Below are 21,782 nucleotides of genomic sequence, written 5' to 3' on the forward strand. Positions count from 1 at the left end.
TACCTGTGCTAAAAAAAAACTGAGATCACTTATCGAAGTCAAATTTTACAAGTCGGGTTTGGAAGGGTGGTGTGTACAGTCTTATCTCTATCTTGTGATGATAGAGATGTGTTGTGTCCTACAGATATACGACTCAGTTGAAACATATTAAAACATGTATGAGAGAAAAACAATATGAAAGAAGTTATGTCGAAAATAATGAAGAAATTAATGAACTGTAGCAAGATAATACAATAACTGAATCAAAGAAAACAACCTAAGAATAGGAGCATCTTTATAAGACCATGGCAAATAAATTCTTTGTCCTGTGAGAAACAAATTGTACAATTACAAACCATCACCGAGTATAGAGTGAAGTTATCTTACATAATAAAAGAATATGATTGTATGGTAAAAAATAATACAAACGATCATTTTCTGGTAATTAAATGAAACTTATGGATGATTTAGACATCTAAGTTAATGCTAGTAAAAATTTAACAAACTTCACAATTAATAATACTTGTCCCTATTGTAATAAAGGAAATGTATGAGCTGTAATAACATTTTTTTGGTAATATGACTATCATAGGGGTGATTTAGACATCGAGTCCAAATATAGTATGCATAAGAAAAATATATTGATTTTGTTGGGTCTTACGTGGATACTTTTGTATAAGTGTAGGATTTCTTAAAAAGAAAGAATATAATTAACAAAAGAAATCTTATTGTTGAAAGCTATTTTGCTTAAAAGAGTAAGAAAATCATGACTATATATTTAGGATTTGTATCAAATCTTTAATTAAAAATTGAGCAATTTTAGATTTCAATTCTATATATTACCAAATAGATAAATTACAGTACTGTATTCTTCTTAATTGTAACTGACTTTTTCAAGAAAAAATTTACAACTCAATCAACAAAACACCTACTTCCTTAGGAACATATTCTCTTTGTAGGTAGTTTGTTTCTCATAAAACATTTCTCATAATGATATTTATCTGCTAAAAATATATATCTTAATATGTGTGAATAACGTTCAAGACAATAACATCAATGTGGTCATTTATGTAGGAGAGGTGAGAGTTGAAATCTTTTTGTCTTCTTACTTCAAAATTTGTTGAGATTTCATAACAAATTCAATTCCTATTGAAATCCGGATATATTATTTTATTTATAAAAAATCCAAGTTCACTACAATAAAATCTTCATTGATACTCCAATGGTACTAAATCTTGTCTTTTATCTCCTCTAAAATACCATAACTTGACAATGTTATATAACTCTACCAAACTTTAGTTGAATTCAAAGCACTACCAAAAAAAACATTTTTCTCTTTAACAATTAAAATTTCACTTTTTTCACTAACACTAATCTAACATTTATATACACTTCACAATATTTTTCACACACGAAGGACACATGTTACGAGATATCTTTTCTATAGATAGCTCAAAGCATAATTTATATCTTAGAAAATATTTTCAAGGATTCTTTTTTTTGCCAAAAATTTGCACCCAAATCGTTTTGGCTATCCGTTTAATTTTATTTGTTCATTATTTTAATTTTTTATTTTATTTTTTAATTATCTACTTCAACATATCAAGAAAAGATAATTATTATTTTTCAATATTTTATTTTTAGACTTATTCTCTAAATTATTTTTTAAGACCTAATAGTAAACATCAATTAATATAATATGAACAGTATAGTAAAATAACTATGTAATTATTTTTTATAACAGACTGAGAAATACTAATAATTTTCTATATATTGAAAAAATGTACCCAGAGATGCTGTTATTCGTGCAAAAACTATTAAGTTTAGCCTCATCATATTCCACCAACACCTCCGTCCGTTGCATTCGTGTCTGAGTCGATCAATACACATTCCCTTTTGCCGTTTCGCCGATATTCCGACGTAAAATCCGGCCACCGGTAAGTGCCTCATACTCCATAATGCCCGTCGTTTCCTCAAGAAGTAAATATTGCTGCTCAAACACATGAAAATAGTTTTTCTTTGGAGAGTCCAATTTGTTTACTAGGGTTTTGACTTCGGTTGAAACGGGAAGAAAATAGTGTGGATTCTGTGACTTGCTTTGTTTAAGTAGTATTTTACAATGTACGGTGTAAGGTTTGTGTTGGAAGAGTTTGATGGTGGTAAAGTTGTGTTTATTTTTCCGTTTGTGTAACTTTCAACTTTTCCCCTGTATCAAAAAAGCACTTCTCTTTTTGTTAATTTTTGGAAGTTTGGTTCACGGACAAGTTTTGCATTGTTAAACCCAAGAAACAAGCAGCATTCCTACAGGACTAAAGATGGAATTTTGGACTTAAAAAATCGAGCTTTGAGTATTTATTGTTATTTGGTGGAATAATTGTACTACATTATCTTGTGATGTGCATTTATTGTTAGACAGTTTGGTTTATTATTGCTGACCATCTCATGAAAAAGGTCAAGCTTATCATGGCTGACCGTCACTTTCCACTTTTTGGCAATGTATCTTGTTCATATTTTGTATAGCTAATATTGCTGTATTAGGTTTTAAAGTCTCACAAAGGGGTACAGTTCTTTGGGGTTGCAGTAGTTTTGATATCAAAAATCGGAGGAATTCCAAGGATGAATATGTCCATACATAATCCTCCACCCAAAACACACACACCCCCAAAAAATAAATCTTGTTCTGTACAGAGGTGTCTGGCACCTGCCTCCCAATTTTCTATAGACCCCTTCTCTTCCTTACTTTTTATTGTTTTTTCTTATGATAAATCTTTAACCAGAGTCGTTGTCCGTCCAATTTAAAACATTTACATTCACCCAAAGTGCACTAATTTTTATTTCTTCTCAAGCCAAAGCTACATTTTAATAGTCTATAAGTTTGTCTACCTTAAAATTAAGTCTATTATGTGTGAATTTGTTTTATTTGCCTGATGAACTCATTATAATTATATTTTCTTGTTAATGTCTTTTATTCAGGTATAATCTCATACTTATGCAACATAATTTTTTTGTTTGAGAACCCTTTGTTAAACCATAATTTAGACATACATTCTTGTTAATTCTTTTTTGGGAAAAAATGTCATTGAATACTGGAATGCCAATCTGTTGAGTTATATGTTTTCACCTGCTGTATATGCGTGAGCCAAAAGTTTTCTTCCTTACCAAGTCTAGATCCTGGGTCTTACACTTCCAATCTTTGTTCTATAAGAACTCACTTCTTCCCGTTGTTAGGGAGATATTTTATCTGTTCCCTGGTAATATAGGAGCTTCATAATTTGATTTTAGTGTCATTTCTTTAGAATGACTTCTTCTGCTTTTGGTTGATCACTTGATCCACAACTCTACTTTGTCTTAGTCACCGGAGATAAAAAAAAAAGGGAAGCAGCATCTTCTTAGTTGGAATTGACACAAATAACGCCTGTTTCTTGTTTAGCTTCTTCAGGGGCCCTTTTTGCTTGCTTGACTTGGTGGCTCACCCTTCTAATTGGTTCTTTGTTTTGGAACAAGATGCATATTATTTTTTTCTGATCGGACATTATCAGAACCAAATCTAGCTCTCTATTTTCAAGCCATCTATCATCTGGTATCAAGGCATTGAAAAGTGGAAAACTAGCAAATTTATCCTTGTCCGGTCTAAGTCTGGTCACTTTAAAGAACAAGTTGAAACAAAATAAGTCAAATATTGAGTGGTTCCACCTCATATTCTGGGACACCGAGCAATATCATAGAAAAAGAATGCATGTGAGAAATGAAAGGAGCAAATTATTCACCTGCTTTAGTGATCAATTCCAAGTTAGGGAGCTCTCTTTGGTATGAGATACTATTGTGAATTCTGAAGTCTGAACACGAGCAACTCTGTAATCTAGTTTGTGCAGTTTGGGCTTTATATTTGCTTATCTCTTCTGCATCTACATGAAGTAGCTATACAGTGTACTTGTAGAGTTACTTAATTTTGCCTTTTTATGATATTATGAATGTTTGAACGCATCTGGCTTGAAATTTTTATTCCTGAATTCAATGTCCTTATGGTTGCTATATGGTATGTTATTCTAGGTTTTATGATGGGAGATCTTGGCGTGGAGGACGAGTTATCATTCGAAGGTAAAATCTTTTTCTTTTAATCCAAAAGAGAAGAAGTTAGTTTGATAATCTGTTCTCTTGTTATAATCTTTGAGCCGTCATCGGCTATCATGTTATATGTTATTTTTTGCATGGTAAGGAAATCATGGATGTATTTGTGTACCAGTACTTAGCGCTGAGAGCCGCTGATGATGTTATTCATAAAAGAAATAAATGATCATGTGATATTCAATATTGCTTTGTATCATCAATACATTGGAAGTTTAAACTGGGCTCGTTGACCCTTTATATTTAAAGAGCAGTTTATTACCTAATTCCTCCCTTTTGTTTCCTCTGTTTTCCTCTTGAAATATATTGTTAAGCAAAATACTAACCCATTATTTCATTTACTTTTTTCCCAGTGCATATCTGACTAAAATTATTTTTGTAGATCGCTTCAAACAGTATGTAATGGTGAAAAAGGACGGGAAAATCATATGCTCAACACAGTGTCTCAATCCACCTGTCAATATGTATGCAATGCCAGCTTTCCCTGCACTTCTGCTTTAGTTTCACCTTCTGAATAGCTCATGCATATTTTCTTACTAAGTCATGGTGACTTTTATGGAACATTGCGTGCTGATGTGATGTTTATCTGCTACTATAAGTTTCCAGTTTTAGTCATGAATAAACTTCTATTTTCTTTTCTTTCATCAAAAAAGAAAATTCAGCAGTTTGTTCAACGGAAAATTTAGAAGTTCCTTCTTGAAGCATTTTTCTCTATTTGGCATTCATCGATTTTTTCATTCCAATATATAACAATAATAAAGTAATTTCTTGTTCCGATTTCCGATGGTAGGTAGTTATTGTTGAGGTAGAGTTGTTTGTCACTGGCAAACATGTTTTTTTCTTTCTCTATGATAAATTAAAGATATAGCTTTCGAATCTGTTGGCAACAAAATTTCTTCTTTCCTTTTCACCTTTGTAAGTCCAATCTCTTCTTTCCTAATAATAACTGCATGATCCAGTTCTAAAACTAAGTGATGCTGCAGAATCCTCAAATTACTCTCTTTAGCGGGCATCATTCTCTTTCTTCTGCTACTACCATGTCATCATATTCCTGACCATCTTCTGCGCCATGCAATTCAATTATCAATACTGTCCTATCTTCAAATTGGTCCAATGTTTCTTCCTCTGCAAAATGATGCATACATTATGCAAAAGCATGAGGAGAGGTTTTAGTCACTTTTCCCTTGTAGCCTTTGATGCAATTTAAATACAACCTGTTTATCCAATCCAAGTATGCAGTAAGGTACCATATATCCATCAAAATAATTATGAAAATGATGGTATCCATTCAAAAAATAGAGAAAAGATTGTTTCATGGTGACGCAGAAGGGTTATCATGATAAGTTGTGTTAAAAGCCTAAACTTGATTTCTGATTGATTACTTTCATGTTCTACATTAACCAGGCTTTACTGTTCTTATTTCTTTTCTTGACTTAAATCTAAATCATGGGTTGTTCTTTTGAAGATTTAAAGTTATCGACTGTGTAATGCATTACTTGTCCTGAGGCTTTCTACCCTCCCTCACTTCAATGCTCGATTGATGCAAATCATGATGTGCACTAATCTGAAATGCTTGTCAGGCCTTCTATTTGGAATATAACAGACATTGTCCGACAAGAAAAATTGGACTTCCTCTCTGAGTTATCCCGCTGCTTGTTACGTCGTTCTCCAGAAAATTCTCATCAGGAAAAGGAGTGGAATGCATTCCTTGGTTTCCTTCAGAAATACAAAAAGGTAACCTGTTCTAGAATCCTGATACCTTATTGCATTGATTAATTCCCCCCCCAAAAAAGAAAAAAAGTGCAGCTAATGTTTTGCTTCGTACTTAATATTTCTAGGTGCTCATTTTACTTTAAAATTCTATTTATCTATCCAATACATATCTGTATTACTTTGCTATTGAAGGTTGCTATTGGAAAACATGAGCGCTTTCAATTTTTCATACTTCCTCCCAAAGAAGGCTCATCATTCAATTGTACATTTGCTTGTTACCGGGAGAGGAGAAAACCAAGTGAATGTCCTGTAGGTAAGGCCTCTGGATCAACTTCTCATGTGATTGAGGATGCTTGTTCTCCCTGCAATGAGGAGGCTGTTATAGGCGCCCAAACTTGTGATTTGTCAGCCAAAGCTAGTGGAAGACCTGAAAAAACAAATGTACAGAATATTTCCGTGGAGAGTAATTTTGTGCATGCAAATCCCAGTTATTTGAAAACTCTAGGTCATACCCATTCTGGTTGGAGTTTTGGAGCAATCGCGGAGTTTGTGGACAACTCTAGAGACGCCAAAGCAACTAAGTAGGTAGACAAGTCACTTTCCTGGTCAATGATTCTTCACTGGCTTCCTTATTTTAATTTTGCCTTGCCCTTTTGGTACTGTTACCATGATTTTTTAGAAAAATGCTTGTCGTTTTTGTACTCCCCTTTTCCTTCTACTTGATCATTCTACCTTGCTTGCAGTTCTCTCTTCTAACTGTGCTAGAAAGGTGGGGAGTGGGGGAAGGCAGAGGTTACCATTTTTTTGGTTGTGCATTAAAGTTGCATAGTTTCTCATTTCATGTTGCTTTTATTGGATATTTGACAGGTTGGAAATTTCTATTGACATGATATTTTCAAGAGTGGTTGGCAGAGAAATTCCTATGCTATGCATTATAGACGATGGGTGTGGAATGAACCATCAGGAGATGCTTCAGATGGTATCATTTGGACACAAGCAACCTGATGCGGATGACCCTAATCGTATTGGGAGATTTGGAATTGGTTTTAAGGTAGGTTAATATCTGCATGCACAAGATGTGAAACTCTCAAGGTCCCTATCTGTTGTCGATCATGGTTTTATTCCCACTTTTTGTATCTAAGGTCATGTCCTTGGTAAGCTGAAGGTGCATCATGTCCTACCTAATCACCTCTCCAGTTTCTTCTCTGTCTACCTCTACCCCTCAAATCTATCACCACCAACCTCCCACACTTCCCTCACTGGAGCGAGCATCTGTGCTTCTTTTCTTCAGTCCCGAACCATCTACCTCACTTCTCATCTTGTCCAACTCAAAGGCTGGTGATTGTGGACAGAGTGATAGTGAAAATGATCTACACAAAACACCTCTTAATGATATTAAGACTTTGTTCAAGATCTTAATGATTAGGACCTATTCAGACCAATTAAGTGTTTAAATCTTAATCTTAATGTAAACAAATGCACTTAATGGTCTAAGGTCTGTGCTATTTTAAGTGCAAACTAATGAGGCCTAAGTGAGATAATCGTTCAGAGGAACAAACTCCTCTCAATTAAACAAAGGAATATGACAATTCATTTTTACAGTTTTATGGCAAAATTTTTTTGTAGTAGGTGATTGATTTGCCTATCTACAAACATAAAAATTGTGTAAGTTGAGTGAATTAACTAAAACTGATTTAACTGACTAATTGCACACCTCTATTGAAATGCCAGATGAAAACAAAAAGTTTGTTCCATATCGACTCCAGTAATTAATGATACAATTTAATTAAATTAATAATTTGACAATATGGTGGTACCAACATGGCAACGTGCGTACAAGCTGTATACAAAAAGTTGTGATTCTTGTGAATGCTAAGCGAAAACATGATCCTGCACAAAGTATACATGCAATTGACTTATAAACCATGTGCTTGTTGGTAACAAGCTTCATGGTTAACTGTAAGGACTTGGGAGTTTGAATCTTGTAATTAATGATAATGACTTCCTCATTTTTAGTAATGTTGGATTGTAATGCAGTGCTGGCATATAGATGCATCTCCTTTTGCTTGAGCTTCTTTAGGTTTCACCTTAAGCTGCCATTCTTCATAGCTTTTGATAACATGATATCTTTCTGTTCTTTGTGCAGACTGGGGCAATGAAGCTTGGGAAAGATGCATTGGTTCTGACACAGAGTACTAACTCTAGATCAGTTGCTTTCCTTTCCCAGACACTCAATGAAGGAAAAGATGTATGCACCAGATGAACTTGTTAGACTTCTTGTTTTGGTTGTAATTTTTGTCAGTAGTGCTTATCTTTATCTGCTCATTCTTATGCTGCAGAATCTGGAGATACCCATTGTAAGCTACTACAGATATGGGCAATTTATGGAGCTGGATAAGCAAAATGAGACTTTGTTCAAACACAACTTGAAAGCTATTAAGGAATTTTCACCGTTCGATAAGTACTTCATTGGTCAAAAAGTAGGTCTATTCAGTAAGGATGGCACGGGAACACATATATATATCTGGAATCTGGATGAGTGGGGACCCAATTATAGCCTGCAATGGGAGTCTGGAATAACTGGTGGGAGCTCCTTCCATCAGGGTGATATTCTCATTCGTTCTAGACGGGTCAGAGCTCGTCCAGGCCAGATGACTCAAATGGTTGGTTGGCTTCTTTTATAACTTATATTTCACTTTCTCTCTCTCTCTCTCTCTCTCTTTTCATATTTCTAAGTTACAATTGTTTGGTTTTAGGTTCCTTTGGACTATTCACTTAGATCTTATTTGGAAGTGATCTTTCTTGATCCACGTATAAAAATATATGTCCAAGGATCACAGGTATTTATACATACATTTCACTTTTGTGTAACAGTTGTCTAGGCTGATCCCTATGTACTGCTAATAAGATTGGATACTGATTCTTTTTTTAATGTTTTAATAGGTTAAAAGTCGACCATTAGCAAGATCTCTGAACAGGACTGTTGTAGAAAACGGTACTATAATGGGGAAATTGGTTCAACTTACGCTGGGTTGCAATCAATTGGAATGGGAAGAAGCAAATTGTGGAATATTTCTGTATTGGCATGGACGTCTAATAGAGGTAAGCGTTTGACGTTCATTCTTGCCTTCTTCATTGTTTCAGAAAGGAGATGTTGTCTTTTTTGCTTATAGTTGTTCATAATCTCATTGTGATTTAGCTTTCCATTTCTCTGAAACGAAAATATGATTGATTATAAATGATGAACTAATGACTTTTTAAGGTGTTCTGATCATAAATATGCAGTACTCTTATACTATATTACTTGATGGATGACATTATGGCTTCCATTTAGACAGTATTACTTGATCGTATGGATTTGGGATTCCTGAAGCTGACATTTGATTATTCACCTCCCCCTAATATACCTTCCTGTACGTATATTTCAGCATATACTTGATTTGAAGGTCAAGATGGCTTGATATTGAATGATTGTTAGTTACTTGAAAAAATCCAGGATGAATTGGACTATTTACTCATATTCTTTCCCCAGTTTTGAGTCTCTTGTTGAGTTCAAATTGTAGTCTATGATGAAGCAGCATATGGTTGTGACAACAGAGCCTCTTAATATCAATAGTTTAGATTGCTGAATCCATATCTTGATTCCTATGTGTTCACTCCAAATTCATTAAAGTCAATAATAGGTTCTATTGACTCAAGGAGATCAGGATACTAGCATTTAGATTCCTAGAAAATAAATGACGAAAAAGATCATTTTATTTTCACAATAAATTGGGTAAATATATAAGGATTTATGTCCACTTTTGGCTGGGAAATCACTTGTCTAGCTGACAATCTATAGTATAGCAGCTGACATGGTTATTCTATCACAGGCTTACAAGAGGGTTGGGAGTATGATGCATAATGGAGATAGAGGTCGTGGTGTCATTGGTGTTATTGATGTCACAAATCTAATGGTGAACATTCTCTTCCTTTCAGTTTCTTTTTTCAAGTTGATGATGTTTTTGCAATATGTTGTTTTTGGTTTCACTTTAAATTTACATAGCGATAACATTGCAATTTTAAACTTCTGTATCCTAGACAATTTTATTTATAAAAGAATTATAGTAATGTGTTGTATTATTTTGTGGTGTTCCCTAAAATGATGATTGAGTGAGTATATTTGTTAGAATATAGATTTTGAGTCCCTTCAACTTTTTAGAAGGTCACACCTAAGCCCTAGGATATTTTTACAAAGCAATGTTGTGATTCAACTATTGAAAATGAGGGAAATTTGTAATATATGTGCATGAGACAATTTGCCCTCTTTCACATGAAGTGCTTGAAACTTGAGATGAACTTTATATACCCAAATTATTTAACTTTCCATTAAAGTTAATTTGATTCTTCTTAGATGTAACTCTCACATGCCATTTCCATTTGCTTAGTTTTAGAGACCTCCATGAGGTATGGGTAAGGTCTACCCTACACCTTACCCTCCCCATACACCACTTGTAGGATTTCACTTGGTTTGTTGTTGTTGCTTAGTCTCTAGAGAACCAGAGTTTTACTAAACCAAGTCGCGTGCAATTCTGTATCAAAGAAGTTTAGTACAGTGACTTACATTATAATGTTTCCAAATAAGTAAGATAAAGAGTAAAAAAGGAGCATAAGAAATTATGAAGACGATATGGTGGTAATTGTTGGTGACTTGGAGCGATTAAACTTTGAGCCGGTGGAAGGCTTGAGAAATTACTGGCCAGAGTAAAGGGACCAAAAGCAAACAAATCATTACATATACAGTTCCAAATTTAATGATGATCAAACACGAGATATCTTTGATGCGCTGGAAGACTCCTAGATCACTTAACAAACTAATGATGAATTCATGTGAGAAGTAACATGTTTACCAAGTACCAACCGTTCGAGATTATTTTTGTCTATCAATGTTTTACTATAGAATTTCTTGATTTTATGATGGTATGTTTTCTGGTGTAGAGAGGAAATACCACTTTTTCTTGATAGTTCAGTAGATTTTGCGATTCTAAAATATCCTTGTAGTATAATACTTTTGTGTATCTGACACCCTCTTGAGGTATATTAATTGATATCAATCAACTATCCTTAATTCTAAACCAGTTGATGTGGGCTAGGATTTGTCAGTTTTCATCATAACTTAACTATTTTTATGGTAGCTCACAACCAACTGTCTCGTTTGTCCTTTATCTGGATCTGGGATCATCTACACTTTGGATATTGGCATAGTTGTTGTCTTGATGTATCAATAAAAGTTTTTTCTTACTAAAATTAGAAAAGGAACTGAATATTTACTGACAATATTTGTAAAGAAAGTGATGCTTTAACAAAGAACCTTTCAGTTTACTTTTTATAAGACATTCCTTATGATAAAAGAAGTACATAAGACATATACCATGTCACTTTCATTTTCAAAATAATGTTTCATGGCACAGGCTGAAGATAACGGTCATGTTTGGGTGCACAACAATAAGCAAGGATTCCAGGATTGTGAAGTGTATGCTGAATTGGAGAAGTGGTTGGGTGAGAGATCAGACAAATACTTGGATGAACATGTTGATAAAGTTGAATTGGTACTTCCTCACTACACTGGCCTAGTATTAACTTTATTTGTGGTAGCTACTTCTTCCTTCCCCCATCCCAATCTTGATTTTATTCTTAATGGGCTATTGTAATTTGCCATGGACTTGAAGCTGATATGCTCTTCAACTTATCATTTGATTGCTCAGTTTTGATGGGATAACTTGTTTAATATCGAGGATGCAATCTAATAACTTAAAACCACCCTATCAACTTTGAATGAGGACTAATGAAATGAGTTCTGTGGGAGTAATTTGAAGGATAAAATGGTGGTCGTATTCATGCAACCAAAACAAAATAATTTTTTTAGCAGAGCTGGATCTGAAAGGGCAAGTAAACTCAGTTAAGCAATGATAAGCAAGGCAATATAAAGCCTTCGAAGAAAAAATAACATTTCAGTGATGCTAGAGTTAAGGTTGCCTCAGGTGCAGGAATCATCGCTAATGGCGCTGTTGGTTTCCCCTTTTTGGAGATTGATGAAGTGATTTATTTTCCATACCCACAAAGAGGCGTGTGGCACAGAAATTATTTTATGTGGTCCATCTGATAACAAATAAAGCATGAGGAAAGCGTTCAAATGTTTCTGCTTCATGCGTAATAATTCAAAACTATTTTCAGAATTCAAAATTGGTGCTGTAATCTACTAATTTATGAGTATGATTATCCAAACTACTGCCTGCATAGGCAGCAGTACGCCTTTACTTTCATCTCATGTTGATGCCTTGCAAGAAATATTATTGAAAAAAGTACCATTAATCCTCTTCTTTGTATGATTCCCTTTTTGAAATATCAGTACACTCACTATGTAGCTTTTCCGGCATTTCTGAGACTGATCTAAGCAGGGAGAAGGGATCTCTCCGATTTCTCTCAAGTCATTCTATTGCTTTTTTTAGATTTTAGAGTTCATGGTTCATTTTGTCAAAGATGGCATTCTCACCAATTTTTAACATGGGTTTTCTTCTCTTACAGAAGGCAGGTAGTGGTGTATACAAACCTGACAACGAGTGGGTGCAGTGTGACAAATGTAGAAAGTGGAGAATGTTGAGCCATGGCTTCAACAGCAAGACTTTACCACTTCAGTGGTAAGAGTCTTATCTGACTTCCCTGGACTTAATTGATAGGTGTTACTGTATTATTTCCAAAATTGATAGGTACCCACAGATTTAGATTCTCATGAGAAAATTGATATAGAGATTGCTTTAGTTCTGAAAAATTTACTCCTCTTTCTCATCTCCTAATTATCTTCCCCTTGTAATGCACATCCAAGAACAGAAATTATGGAATTCAAAGATAATATGTTGTTCCATTGGAATGTGGTCTTTTATAGAAAATCTAATTTATTGCAAGATGATATTTATTTTGGTTGTGTTCAGTTTTGCTATATTGTTTGCTTGCTTGTCTGAACTTCACAGTGAAGTTCTACTTGTTCACTAGGTCATTATAATAGTTAATTTGTTTTGCTGTTGTTTTTCACTTTTTCTCATGTACAAAAATTTGTCATCATGTTATTTGTGAAAAAGTATTTGCCTCATATTCACTAAATGTTTTGTTCTGTATGTCCTGTTTTGACATTACTATAGGTTCTGTTACATGAAACCTTTTAACGGGGAATGCGAGCTATCAGAGCAGGAAGTTGAACCTGGAGTGATAACGATATCCAGCAAGCGTCTGGGATACAGTTCCACTGAAGATCCTGAAGAGATAAAGTGCAAGCTCTCTAGACAAGCTGTGGGGACATCAAAAAGTATGACACTGAAATTGTTCACTTCCTTAGCTATTCTGGTTTGCAGCTAGAAATGAGTGATTATTATATTATGTTGCCATCAGTGTTTTTAGCAGTGAATGACAAACAAAACAAATAATAAAGAAAAAAAATGAAATGCTACTTGCAGTGCTGCAAGTGCCGTTTCCTGCGAACAGTGGGTGTAACATTGTATACAGTATAATAGTTAAGCTACTCTTTTTCCTGGTGAGAAGTGCATGTTGAAGCGATTTGTGCTTAATTAGATAAATTTTCCAAGTCTAGGTGAAGCAGCTCGAGGATATATAATTTTAGATGGTCATTTAAGTTCTATTTGTAGGGTTGACCCATGATATTAGTGTTTTGTTTTTAGTTGAAGCCAGTGTCTTGGTGGGGGGTTAGGCTAGAGTCTAGACCCCTACCTCGTATATGAATAGAACATATCAAAATACATGTGTGAGGGGTATATGAGGCCTAACCTCCTCAAAAGAGACTTAAGGAATTGGACAGACCCAATCGTTTACACTTCAATGCCAGAAACTCAGATTTTGGCTCTACTAGAAAATGTTATACAGATTCCCCTTTTATGATATCTAAGAGATAAAAGATCTCTTTCAGCAGTTCCCTTACAAAAGTTAGCTTCACAAAATGTACAAATCAACATATATCATCAAAATACCAGTTCATGAGGCTTTTTCTTCCTAACACTAAGGCTAGGGATCTTCCTTTTATCCAGTTGTAGTAAACCTCTCATTTGCCTTGTGTGGCTATCAAGAGAGTTACAAGTCTTCTCATTTCCAGAGAGTAAGCTCAAGATAGCAAGTTTGTCAGCCATTTGATTGGTTGGCCTCTCTTAAGGAAGTGGTGAATAACTCAATCTGAATCTGGTAGAGCATTTTGTATATCCCTTGTTTTGTGAGTTGCCATGGGATCTTGAAAACCTCCCTGATGCATTATTGCAGGATATCAATGTTCGTTGAGAAGGTCTGCAGGGCGAAAAATCTGGAATGGATAATTTTCATTAATTATAGTTTTCTTATGTACATAGTACCAAAGTCCACATCCATTGTCGTTACTTGAAGTAAAGGAAACATATCAACACATGTTTAGGATATTTCATGTTAACGGTTTCAGTTTGCTGGGCTGGAAACAAAGAAACATTCCAGCTCTTTAATAGGGTGCAATTTTTTTATGGTTTTGTTGCCTCTACTTTTGCATTAGACTTGTGTTAACTGGATCGACGTAAATTTTGAGAGCTAAATGAGAATTTATTATTGTAAAGGTTCTGAGGTTAACAGTTCTGAGTGATTGTAATGAGATTTAGCTTTCAGTCTGCAGATGTTCCATATACAGGATAATGCTTGTTAGGTCACATTGTTTCTTTTCTCATATTTTCTGCTTCTGGTTTCTTATGCAGACATGGGTGAGAATGATTCAAGTCATACAATGGATGACGATCAAGCAAAAAACTCATCTGCACAGACACGTAAAAGGCTCCGAAGGAGTTGTAGGAAAAGTTAGTATTATATTGAAACATGCCGTTTCTTCTTGTGCAGGTATCTTTACGTATGTATATGTTGTCAATATGCAGCGGCTTTTTGTTAGTACAATTATATGTTGGGATAGGTGATAGTGAAATATGTTATTTTGTTGTACACCTTATTTCACAGAGATGTGCTGTGACCGAGCACTTGTCTTGAGTTTTAATTGGAGCAACTTTCACATATAGCAAACATAAAAATCATATTTGTATACAACTATAGTTTGCATAATTGTGCTCCATAACAAACTTTATGTTTGCTATGGCTATTATTATGTATATTTTGTTATACATATACAAAAGAAGCAATTGTATAATCTGTTTCGGTATACATATACAAAAGAATCAATTGTATAATCTATGTTTGTATAAAGCGAGAGAAAGACAAGAAAACTGGGTATGGGAAGATCTGTATTTGTATAATTATAAGTGTATAGGACGAAAATATATGTATTTGTATATATAATTTTCTCTCGCTTTATACAAACACAAACGCAATTTATACATTTGTGTTTGTATAAAGTGAGAGTGGTGAGCGAGATCTGGGAGAGGGGAACGAAAAGATATGTATATATACAATTTTCTCTCGCTTTATACAAATGCAAACGTATTTTATATATTTGTGTTTGTATAAAGTGAGAGAGGTGAGGAGAGACTGCCCAGCGAGAAATGAGAGTGGCGAGTGAGAAATTCAGGGAGAGAGGGGAAATGGCAATAGTTTGTTACGAGTTACAATTAAATCAAACTGTGGTTATAACATATAATTTGAATTAATAGTTAGTTATTTTGTACAATTTTTCCTTTAATTTTCAACTCGTACAAGTAAAATTTTGCAAAGAGACATAGATTTTCACTTATTTGATCAAATCAAATATATACATAATTACTAGTAGCTTTTTCTTTTCCTGTTTCTGTGAAGATAGTCAGGTGAATATCTGTTTTTCTTTTTTGGTAATAGACTGAATGAAAATATTGTAACAGAAAATGAAAGTGGGATACTGTGATTAAAGGAACCATATTTACTGTTCATTAACTCTCACGCTCAATTATTGAAGGTAAATTCTCATATCTTTTTTATGAAGGGGTTAAATTTATCCTGATAGCAACAAGTGTAACAATACAGTTTATGCAAGGAAACAAAATCATATGAAAAGAAAAAGGCATATGAGATAACCATATCGATTGTGAGTGACGTGGTTGATATTTTCTCCTTTTTCTCTCTAATCTATCTAGTTCGGTTGAGAAGCGTATTTAAATATGGTAAACTTTCTTAGACAATAAAAACAAAGAGATGCTAAATAAAATGAAAATAAGTAGATTTATAAACCTATATTTTCTCTTTGATTTGAATCTCAAAATAAGGATCAACTCTATAATCACTAAAAGAAATAGTATTAAGACACTTATTAATTATTCGAATTTACATTACTCTAATAACGATATGCCTTGCAATTAGAATAACTTTGGGAGGTCGAAGAATCACAAAATCAATGAATATTTAAATGGTCAAGTTATTGAATACTACTATATTTCAACATTATTATTGATTAAAGTTAGACAAAAGATCAAAGGAATTAAGATTTCTTTGCCATTATAAAATGAATAGATTAAAATAGCTTTTGTCAAATCTCTTATACGGTGGGTGATGAAACTAGGACCATAAGCTCAAACATGCTTCCCTCCATTAATGGAGGTTGGGGTCAGCAACAAGAAGGAAAGTAACAGATTCTAGAGAGAGGAATTGAATGAATGAATAGATTTCATGTAACAACTTAACCGACTTTTAACTAACTCTAACTAATTCTGTGACTAAATTTAACAAACTAATTAGCCAATTATTACTTTATTACATTTAAATTAGATAAGTGAAATAAAAGTAATTAATTTTTTTTAACAAAATGATCACATTTTTACCTAAATAGCACAGAAAATCGTTAGGAGTAAAAAAAATGATTTTTTGTTCTTTACATTTTTTAACACAATTTTGACCAATTTTGGTTTTTAAAAAAATAGGATTTAAATTAATTTATTTCCAATCTGTTTGATTCTGAATGAAACGGTTTTTGTTTTTCAAAACTATAAATAGAGCACAGTACTACTGGTGGAGTAGTGAAAATAGAGCGAAAAAAATCAGTTGAAGAATCAGTTCAAAGCAATCAATGGAAAACGTGGGATCACCCTCCGCCTCCGCCGCCGACGATGGTACGCCGATGCAACCAATCTCCTCCTCGACTCCTCCGGTGCCGTCATTTCCAGCTCCCCTCGGCTCTACCGGTGTCCCTCCCGTCAGTCCAACTGAAACGCGGAAACGCGGAAGGTCAAGCCCTGGGATGACTACTCCTTCACCGTCTCAGGTCGCCGGCGGTGGACTTTCGTCTCCTACGCAGCCGCAGGCAGATGAATCGGCGGTTTCTACTGGGAAAAAGCAGCAAAGTGTTGATTTGGGTAAATTTATATGAAGTGAACTTCTATACTCTGCACATGTCTAATTATTTCTGTATTTGTTTATTTGTGTTACAACTAGCATTGCTTTACTTTTATTATTAGGGCTACAATTCTTTATACCAAGACTTAAATATTAGCTACCAGTTTTCTGTGTGATTCTTGTTAAGTTTTGCAACTTTAACTAATTTTCTTCTGCAAAATCTTTTTTCCCCTGCATCCAGTTGGATTTTCTTCTGCAAAATGTTGAATAATTGCCTAGCACAAAAGAATGTCTGCTTTATGATCTTTCATACTAGTATAAAGAAGCCATTCTTATTCTTTTTAACCTTTTCCTCTGGTGTGCATGAAAGAGGAGATGCAGTTCATTTTACTGTGTATTTCTTCATTGCAATTTGGAAATTGAATATTAAAGATTTATTTGGCCCTTCCAATTTTCCTGTTAGCATACTTTGATATGATGTTCAACAGAAAACGTCTCATTCCCTCTCTTATGCTATTCACCGAATCTGAATTTGAAATGTAATAGAGTTAAATAGCTGATAATTTGTAATTTGGAGTTAAACAGTCTTGGTATGTTCTTTCTACCAAATCTCAAGTCACTCTTGATATACAACTTGCAGGATCAGAAGCAGCAGCGCTTGGATTTATGCAATCACACGTGATCAAGATAGAAGCTGGGCAGGTGTGGTCTTAATTTATCTCTCTTTTGATCAGCATGTGTTTTGTTCTTTCTCTCGTTCTTTAGTTATCTTATCAGTAGAAACAACGAGAATATAGTATATAATGTTTCTTTATATAGGAAATAATATTTTCTCAATATCTTTCTTTACTTTATTTAATCTGGCTTTTTGGCTTCTCAGGATATATTGGCCAAAATAATGTCATTCTGCGAAAGTACCTCTAAAGCAGTGTGTGTTCTGTCAGCCAATGGTTCCATATCTAATGTATCACTTCGCCGACCAGATGAACCTGTAACACATAAGGTGTGTATTTCCATGTTAATATTTCTTCTTACAATAGAGAGTGGGTGTGGACATGTATCAAGTTAAGCATGTATTTTGCCTCATGTGGTCATATGTTGATCTACCTTAGATTTTATCATTTATGTCGTAGTATGTAACCCCTCGATCAAATGTATCAAGTGTTTGACACTTTTGGCTGGATATACTTCAGTACCATCACATGCCTCTCTTGGGTCAATAGATTGGATAGTATCACATTCTGATAAAAAAAAAATTGTTGGTTAACTGGTGCAGGGACTGTACGAGATCCTTAGTCTGACGGGTTTCTTCTTTGTCTTGGAATCTGGTGGTCAACGCAGCAGAGAAGGTTGCTTGACTGTGATACTTGGTAATGCAGCAGATGGTGATGTTTTGGGAGGTAATGTGGATGGGCTCTTTACAGCAGCAACTGATGTTCAGGTTTGACATGGAAATTTTTCTAAGATACTGTCCTTATATGTCTGAATTAGCTCTATTTCCATCACCATATTGATTATGCACCCTAAAGTAGCATATTCAAATCCCTTACGTTGTTACTTGGTGCAGGTTATTGTTAGTAGCTTCAGCACAGAAAAACAGGGGCAGGTGAAGTCAGACAACTTTGGTACACCAGCAACATTAGCATCAACGTCCAGAAGTCCTATGTCAGTTGGAACTTTATTTGGGTCTGTCAGCCCTGTTAGTCCGCTAGGTTGAAAGTAGGAAGAGAAGCCCTCCTGGAGTTGCTGCTAGGTTGCCCTTTTAAAAGGAATGCTTCTCTTGTTGATCCTCAACCAGCTGTGTGATGTGAGAATGGATTCTGCAGCTTAGCAATTCATATTGTAACATTTGCCCTTATGTTTGAGCAATTGCTGGGCAGTTATCTTTTTTGTACAAATATGACATCCTTTATGCACAGAAACATTAGAGTCTAATTCTAGTTTTACTTCACAGCTTCTTCATTCCTTATTTACTAGTACTAGTATTTCGTTATTCCAGATTAATTGTTTTCGGGAAAAGGCCCAAGAATACCCCTAACCTATTGGAAATGGTTCAAAGATTCCCTCCTTCCACCTTTTGGTCTAAAATTACCTCACCTTTGTTTTTGGTTCAAAGATACCCCTCCTTCAACCTTTTGGTCTAAAACTACTGTCAACCATTTTTAGAATATCATAGAATAAAAAGTCTGTTAATGACCTAGAATACATTTGTACTTATTTTTTACAGATTGTTCGCACTGTACAAAATTTCATCTAGTTTCCTCAATATGTTCAAAACGGGTACTTTAAACCCCCAAATTCATATGATGCTTGCTTGATGTGAATGGCAAATCATCATCTAAGTCGGATTCATATGACAAAGTAACAAATTAATTTTCACATTATTTTAACGTAGTCCTAATTTCGTAAATAAAAAATAAAAAGAGCAAGGTAAAATATAAAAATTCTCTCTAATCTATCTAGTTTCGAGTCACCTATTTAAACATGGTGAACTTCCTTAGAAAAAATAAAAACAAAGAGATGCTAAATAAAATAAGTAGATTCATAAATCTGCATTTTCTCTTTGATTTGAATCTCAAAATAAGGATATAACATTAAAGTTAAGTAATTGAATGCTACTATATCTCTACATTATTATTGATTAAAGTTAGACGGATGATCAAAGGAATTAAAATTTCTTGGTCATTTGTAAAATGAATATATTAAAATAACTTTTTAAAAATCTCTTATATGGTGATGAAACTAGGAGCATAAGCAACAAGAAGGAAAGTAATAGTTTCTAAAAAGAAGAATTTATGTGCATTGCACTCTATATTGAATGAGTGAATAGATCTTTTACAACATGATGTATATTCTAATTGTGTAACAACTTAACCGACTTCTAACTAATTTTGTGACTAACTTTAACTAACTAATTAACCAGTTATTCACTGCTATTACATTAAAATTAGTTAAGTATAACGAAAGTCATTAAATTATATTTTAAAAAACAAAATAGCACAGAAAATCGGTAGGAGTAAATAAAAATGATTTTTTATTCTTTATGTTTTTTAACCCAATTTTGGTTTTATCAAAAATGGGATTTAAATGTAATTTATTTCCAATCTGTTTGATTCTGAATAAAACGGTTTTTGTTTTTCAAAACTATAAATAGAGCACAGTTACTACTGGTGGAGTATAGTGAAAATAGAGCGAAAAAAATCAGTTGAAGAATCAGTTCAAAGCATCAATGGAAAACGTGGGATCACCCTCCGCCTCCGCCGCCGACGATGGTACGCCGGTGCAACCAATCTCCTCCTCGACTCCTCCGGTGCCGTCGTTTCCAGCTCCCCTAGGCACTACCGGTAGTGGACTTTCGTCCTCTACGGCAGATGTAGCGACTACTCCTTCAACGTCTCAGGTCGCCGGCAGTGAACTTTCGTCTTCTACGGCAGATGTAGCGACTACTCCTTCAACGTCTCAGGTCGCCGGCAGTGAACTTTCGTCTTCTACGGCAGATGTAGCGACTACTCCTTCAACGTCTCAGGTCGCCGGCAGTGAACTTTCGTCTTCTACGGCAGATGTAGCGACTACTCCTTCAACGTCTCAGGTCGCCGGCAGTGAACTTTCGTCTTCTACGGCAGATGTAGCGACTACTCCTTCAACGTCTCAGGTCGCCGGCAGTGGATTTTCGTCTTCTACGGCAGATGTAGAGACTACTCCTTCAACGTCTCAGGTCGCCGGCAGTGGATTTTCATCTTCTACGCAGCCGCAGGCAGATGTAGCGACTACTCCTTCACCGTCTAAGGTCGCCGGCAGTGGACTTTCGTCTCCTACGGCAGATGAAGCGACGGTTTCTGATGTGCCTGTGAAAAGGGTAGGGGAAGACCGCCTGCAGGTACTAAAATATATATGAAGTGAACTTTTATACTAGCATTGCATGCTTTGCTTTTATTATTAGGGCTACAATTCTTTATACCAAGACTTAAATATTAGCTACCAGTTTTCTGCTCGATTCTTGTTAAGTTTTGCAACTTCAACTAATTTTCTTCTGCAAAATCTTTTTTCCCCTGCATCCAGTTGAATTTTCTTCTGTGTTTGTTTATTTGTGTTACAACTAGAATTGCTTTACTTTTATTATTAGGGCTACAATTCTTTATACCATATGAATATTTCTGCTCGATTTGTGTGATTCTTGTTAAGTTTTCTAATTTTCTTCTGCAAAAATCTATTTTCCCCTGCATCCCGTTGAATTTTCTTCTGCAAAATGTTGAATAATTGCCTGCTTTATGATCTTTCATACTAGTATAAAGAAACCTTTAATTTTCCTCTGATCATGTGCTTGGAAACAAGGAGATGCATTTTATTTTAGGCAAAAGGCATAAATTGCCCCCTAAACGTATACCCAAAATTCATTTACACACTTTAACTAATGGACTACCTATTACACACCTTAAGTACATAAAAGTATATTTATTTCCCCCTTCCGTCACCCAACCCAGGACATTATGCCTAGAGTGAAAGCCACTCGCCTCCTAGTTAAGCCACGTAATAAAAGACCCCAATCCGATTCATTTGACCCAAAATCGTTTCTTTTGACCCAAACCCGTTTCTTTTCACCCAAACCCGATTTTTTTCACCCAAATCCATTTTATTTTACCCTAGTCCATTTATTTCACCCACCC

General features: G+C 34.7%; 3 protein-coding genes across 6 annotated transcripts in view; all 3 read left to right on the forward strand.

The window, feature by feature from the left end:
- The first annotated feature begins 1,773 nt into the window (after positions 1-1,773).
- LOC102601014 (MORC family CW-type zinc finger protein 2B-like) lies at positions 1,774-14,926 on the forward strand. Of its 4 annotated transcripts, XM_015304139.1 has the most exons (16): positions 1,774-1,916; positions 4,030-4,077; positions 4,487-4,568; positions 5,685-5,838; positions 6,010-6,398; positions 6,685-6,868; positions 7,964-8,065; positions 8,157-8,480; positions 8,574-8,657; positions 8,761-8,919; positions 9,690-9,773; positions 11,268-11,405; positions 12,382-12,494; positions 12,993-13,156; positions 14,571-14,709; positions 14,824-14,926. In XM_015304139.1, the coding sequence occupies exons 2-15, from the start codon at positions 4,035-4,037 to the stop codon at positions 14,672-14,674; spliced, it is 2,124 nt and encodes a 707-aa protein (XP_015159625.1). In that variant the 5' UTR covers positions 1,774-1,916; positions 4,030-4,034; the 3' UTR covers positions 14,675-14,709; positions 14,824-14,926. The 4 variants fall into 4 exon arrangements, with proteins under 4 accessions (XP_015159625.1, XP_015159623.1, XP_015159626.1 ...); XM_015304137.1 differs by having other exon boundaries at positions 14,571-14,925; XM_015304140.1 differs by having other exon boundaries at positions 12,385-12,494; positions 14,571-14,925.
- A 1,822-nt stretch (positions 14,927-16,748) lies between these two features.
- On the forward strand, positions 16,749-19,075 carry LOC102601697 (AT-hook motif nuclear-localized protein 10-like). Its single transcript, XM_006364776.2, has 5 exons — positions 16,749-17,138; positions 17,759-17,820; positions 17,999-18,121; positions 18,395-18,559; positions 18,686-19,075. Exons 1-5 carry the CDS (start codon positions 16,853-16,855, stop codon positions 18,833-18,835), a joined length of 786 nt encoding a protein of 261 aa, XP_006364838.1. The 5' UTR covers positions 16,749-16,852; the 3' UTR covers positions 18,836-19,075.
- A 1,195-nt stretch (positions 19,076-20,270) lies between these two features.
- The window catches only part of LOC102601361 (cell wall protein RBR3-like), an 11,069-nt gene continuing 9,557 nt past the window's right edge, over positions 20,271-21,782 (forward strand). The window contains exon 1 of the mRNA XM_015304141.1: positions 20,271-20,995. Coding sequence (XP_015159627.1) covers positions 20,348-20,995 — 648 coding nt within the window. The 5' untranslated portion in view covers positions 20,271-20,347. The remainder of the gene's footprint in view (positions 20,996-21,782) is intronic.

This window comes from Solanum tuberosum, unplaced genomic scaffold (assembly GCF_000226075.1).
Source record: "Solanum tuberosum cultivar DM 1-3 516 R44 unplaced genomic scaffold, SolTub_3.0 scf00443, whole genome shotgun sequence".
NCBI lineage: Eukaryota > Viridiplantae > Streptophyta > Magnoliopsida > Solanales > Solanaceae > Solanum > Solanum tuberosum.

What these genes read in the sequence shown, in the direction of transcription:
- LOC102601014 (XM_015304139.1), top strand. Translation starts at nt 4,035, where the DNA reads ATGATGGGAGATCTTGGCGTGGAGGACGAGTTATCATTCGAAG. An exon ending in GGACGAGTTATCATTCGAAG is followed by an intron (nt 4,078 to 4,486) that starts GTAAAATCTTTT and finishes TTATTTTTGTAG; the next exon opens with ATCGCTTCAAACAGTATGTA. An exon ending in TCCTTCAGAAATACAAAAAG is followed by an intron (nt 5,839 to 6,009) that starts GTAACCTGTTCT and finishes TTGCTATTGAAG; the next exon opens with GTTGCTATTGGAAAACATGA.
- LOC102601697 (XM_006364776.2), top strand. Translation starts at nt 16,853, where the DNA reads ATGGAAAACGTGGGATCACCCTCCGCCTCCGCCGCCGACGATGGTACG. An exon ending in GCAGCAAAGTGTTGATTTGG is followed by an intron (nt 17,139 to 17,758) that starts GTAAATTTATAT and finishes TACAACTTGCAG; the next exon opens with GATCAGAAGCAGCAGCGCTT. An exon ending in ATGAACCTGTAACACATAAG is followed by an intron (nt 18,122 to 18,394) that starts GTGTGTATTTCC and finishes TAACTGGTGCAG; the next exon opens with GGACTGTACGAGATCCTTAG.